This window comes from Nicotiana attenuata, unplaced genomic scaffold (genome assembly GCF_001879085.1).
Source record: "Nicotiana attenuata strain UT unplaced genomic scaffold, NIATTr2, whole genome shotgun sequence".
Lineage (NCBI taxonomy): Eukaryota > Viridiplantae > Streptophyta > Magnoliopsida > Solanales > Solanaceae > Nicotiana > Nicotiana attenuata.
Genome location: NW_017670928.1, coordinates 18,986 through 23,735, shown reverse-complemented (window position 1 = coordinate 23,735; position 4,750 = coordinate 18,986). Strand labels below are relative to the sequence as shown.

Here is a 4,750-nt window from a genome sequence, read left to right as displayed (position 1 = left end):
GAAAAAAAATATATTTTTATATCATGTAAAAAAAAATCATTTGTTAAAATGCAAAAAAATAAATCTATCCATAACATGAAATATGATTAAGTAAGTATTTTAGTTAGGGTGGAGGTGGGGTGAGGGGGTGGGGCGGGGGGTGGGTGGGGTTGGAAGGGTGGGTGTGGGGTGGGAAGGTTGAGAAGAAGTTTTAGAAAATATTTTCCCTTCTTTTGATAGGGAAAATATTTTTCTTCAATTGGAGAAAAATGAGTTGATGAGGAAAATATTTTTCAAAACTTTTAAGCCAATCAAATATGAAAAAATTAAAAAATATTTTCCGAAAAATATTTTTCTTCCTACGAGACGAGTACCTTTTTTTTTCCTTTTCATATGGAATAGTACTATCTTCTTCTTCTTTTTTTAAATTTCTTCCATTCATGCAAACAAGAGAAGAGAAACTTGCTTTTTCTGTAATGACTTTCCTTAAGAAGACATTTTTGCACTCGTTTCATATTGAAGTCGGCTTCAGATATTCAACTTCTTCCTTCCTTATCGCGGAGTATATGATGAGATGCAGGAAGTGTTAGGGTTTGCGTTGATTTTTTTATTATATTTGAATTTTATTTATTATTTAAAGAAATGATAAAATATTTATCATAATTGTTTTTATTCTAAAAGAAAATATTTAATTCCTTTCATGTATTTGATAGGTTCATTTTTTGGAGTTCAATATTATGGACCTTCATAAATTGAGGATACATCCTTTACAGGAAAATACGATAACATATCACAATGTAGTAAGAAAGTCTTGTCCAAAGGAGAATTTATTTTCTCGAGTGATTTTTTTTTCTCTTTATTAGATTGATGTAAGTCAATTGACCTAGTCAATTGACCAAATTATATTGAATTGTGATTACTTCTTTGATGTATTTCTCTTTTATCGTCTCATTATTATCGTCAAGGTTTGCTTTCCTAGCATCCACGTGATGCTTTATTATTCAAATCCACATAAGTTGTATTAAAGCTACTAGTTCAGTGAGGTTAAGTCAAGTTCAGATCAAATTGCAACCAATTTGACGATAATGAAGAATTCGTCCAAAAAAAATCTGTCCAAATTAAAGTACTACACGTTGAGATAAATTTGCAACCATATTTTTTCAATATTTCTGACGTATCTTTAAAAAAAAAACATTTTTAATGATGCTTACTTTTAAGGTAAAATTTCACATGAGAATAACTAGGATTCCTACTTTTCAATTTTATAACACATATTTTAATTTACAACCAACTAGCCCAAAAATAATAGGCTAAGATTAAACATCCACCTCCAATAAATTCTCGAAATTAATATTTAATTTTTAAAAAAGATTGCTCAAGCTTTTAAGTTAATTTTCGAATTAGCAACTATAACTCAAATATTAGTTCAACAAACCAAATCCATTTGAATGGTGAAAATTAAATTTTTAACAAGCTTAAATATGTGGGTTTAGATTTCGAATTTAATTTTGTGAGAAATTTGGAGTGGGTGTTATTTAGAATTGTTAGAAATAATATGAGGAGGTTGTATATAAAATTGAAGTTATTTAATGGAGATTTGGACTGGTTTTGAACAAGAAATGCAACTGAAAATCGTGGAAGACGTTCGTCTACAGACACTTGTATAAAGGTGTATAATAGTGTATCAAATGTGTTTATACACCCATATACACTATTATACAAGATTATACATAATTATACAAAAAACCGACTCTGTCTTCTTCCTTGCGTCTTTTCTGAAATTTAACTCAAATCTACTCAAAATCACTTCAAATTAAAATTTTGAACTCATTTTGATATTTTTAATTAATTGGAACAACACCCAATCCAAACAACTATCAAACTCAAAAAATCCTATTTTCGAAAGCAAAGCTTTGAATAGCCTTCAATGGTGGACTTCTACTCTTCAATTGTTTTACATTGCAACCAGGTGACACAGGGGGAGAAGAGTAATGGCGGACAGCCCCTTGAAGCATATGTAGAAGATGTGAGAAGAAAAGAGAGTGAGAGCAATGGTTGTGAGAACACAAATTTAACTCCATAGATTTTGAATTTGCTAGTGCTTTCAAAATATGTACAATATTGGCTCGTGTACAATTTTCGCAAGGTCTTGAAAATTTTTCAAAAATGAGTTTTTCAAAAATCAAAAAATGATTTTGATGACTCTTTTGAAATTTTCAGAAAAACTCTTTTTCTACTCACAAAACTGCAATTTTTTTTCAAGTGAAATGCATGTCCAAACACCATTTTTTAACTTAACTCCAAATATTACTCTTATTCAAAAATTACAATTTTTATGTCCAAATGCCTACTAACTTTTAATCATGACAAGCAGCAGTAATAAAGATTATGTGAAGAAGACGAATCAAGCTTTATCAAAAAATTTCAAGCCCAAGAGAACTATTACTCTCTCCTGTCCAAAATAAGTGATTTTTTTGGCCTTTTTCTTGTGGTCCAAAATAAGTGATTTTTCAAGATTTCAAGAATGAATTAATTATTTTTTTCCTACATTGTCCTTGGAGTAAATAGTGTTGGAATATGTGTTAGGAGTGTTTATGTGAGATAGTAAAGGTTAATATGGTCAATTTCATTGCTAATTAAAGCTAAAAGGTGGATTTATTAATCTGTGTGAAAACATCCAAAAAATCACTTATTTTGGACCGGAGGGAGTACAGTATACCGTGATTTTCTTATCGGATTTTAGCTATTACTTGGAGAAATATCAAGAAGTAAATCGGACATGTTTGTAGTATTGACTCGTTATTCATTTGGTCTGCAGTTAAGGTGGTTCCAATTGTTTCAAAAACAAGGTGAATGTTTTTGGCCAATGTTTTTTTTTCCTATTTATAAAGTTGTGGTGTTTGATTGTTTTGGCGAGACAAGTTACTTTTGCCCGAAATATTTGACCTTGCTTTCGAAACATACGATTCCTTAGAAACCCGTTTGACCTTAAATTTTGTCAAAATATATTTGGAATTTTTTGGGCAAATACATATTTGGCAATAAATTTTATCTACATTTTGGCAAATTTTTAAAACTCAAAACTTAAATCCCAAAATATTACTATTATATTTTTTAAAAATTGTCCCAAACTTTTGTATCTTACAAAAGATCCCACCATTTATTATTTTGTAACAATGCTGCTTCGTCTTCTCGGTCATCTGATAGTGTATTATGTAGTTCATTATAAAAATGATAATTTTATGCTAAATTTATTTATATTCATGACTATGGTTTGCGATAATATAATAAATTTTATTAATAAAAGTACTATTGGGTATTTGTGATAGTTTTTAGAACTTGTGGGTATAAATTATGTTTCATGTTTTTTCAACAAAAAAAGTGAAATATGTTTTGAAAACTTATGTCTAAAAACTTCATCCAAATTCCATACCATGCATGGAAAGTACACCCTATGTTACAGTTTATGTGAATCTATTTTCGTTTTGGACCGTTCCAAAAAGAATGACTCATTTCTAAATTTGAAAACAATTTAGCTTAAACTTCTAACTCTATCCTTAACGAGAAGCATTTATAACCACACAAATACAATACACCCCTTTTTGACTGGTTTAAAATCACAAATTCTAAAAGTTTTAATTTTTTCTCAAATAAATTCACATAAATTGGGAGGGAGGGAGATTATTTTATAAAAGTAGCACCTTCACCTAACAGGATAAAAATGATTTATTTTAAATGAAAACTATTCTAGATAAAGTAGAACAAAAAAAAGAGGAAAAGAAGGACAAAAGATAAGCAGTACATTACTAATAATAGATTACAATTTTCACAGCATTTTTGACCACCCCTTGACTACATAATACAATTTCTTTTTCTTTTATCCGCAATCAAAAAGGCTGTGAAAATAGAACCCCCTTTTTTGTCCTAACCCTACCTTAAAAGAAAAAAGAACAACATTAATATAGTCCATAAATATTTCTAAGAAACCCATCTAGTAATATTAATGGGTCCCACCGCCTCCCTACTACTACGGCACACACTTAACGTGAAATACTTAATAAACCAGACTTACTGATAAGACAAGTTACGTCAATAAAGATAAATAAAAAAAGAAAAGAAATCACGTATCACGTGATCATCACCTAAAAGTCACGTGACCTCCGCCATGCAAGAACGGGGAACTAGCTCCAACAGCACCAGGCCTTAAAGAAAAAACCCCATTCCAGATCTCAGTAAAAGCCCTCACAATGATTCCATGGTAATGAGGAGAATTCAGCTGTAAGAAGCAGTGGAGCAGCTCTTTTAAGTCATCCTTAGAATAAATCTCCTTTTCAAGAATCATCTGCAGCATTGACTGCCGGAAATCCAAGTACGGGTCGTCGGAATCTTTCTCGACGGCGACACTCTCGCCGCCGATTCGACCGAATCCCTGAACGGCCCTTAAGCTTTTGATCTCTGAACATTCAGTAGTACTGTCGGAGGAGTAATTATAAGCTGGTGGAGTTTCCATGTTGGGTGAGAAAGTTGTTGTCGTAGTGTCCCAAGAACTACAAGAAGAGTAGTTAGAGTAGTTGTTGTTTTTCTGGGATTGAGGGGCTTTCTTGTTATGGAAAGTGGTGGATTTGTGACGTGGTTTTGGGTGAAAAATGCTGGAGAGTTTAGGCCTAGTGCAACTGCTGCTGCAACCAAGTTTCACTGTCACATTGCTAAGAATAATCCTTCTTTTGTGACTTGACATTGTAGAGATTCAGAATGAGGGATTTCTTTGGGG

At 31.5% G+C, this 4,750-nt stretch overlaps 1 protein-coding gene across 1 annotated transcript; it reads right to left on the bottom strand.

Moving 5' to 3' along the window:
- Positions 1–3,757: 3,757 nt before the first annotated feature.
- Positions 3,758–4,744, bottom strand: LOC109244558 (transcription repressor OFP6-like). The gene has a single exon (XM_019411668.1). The coding sequence runs from the start codon at positions 4,715–4,717 to the stop codon at positions 4,118–4,120; it is 600 nt and encodes a 199-aa protein (XP_019267213.1). The 5' UTR covers positions 4,718–4,744; the 3' UTR covers positions 3,758–4,117.
- Positions 4,745–4,750: the final 6 nt, after the last annotated feature.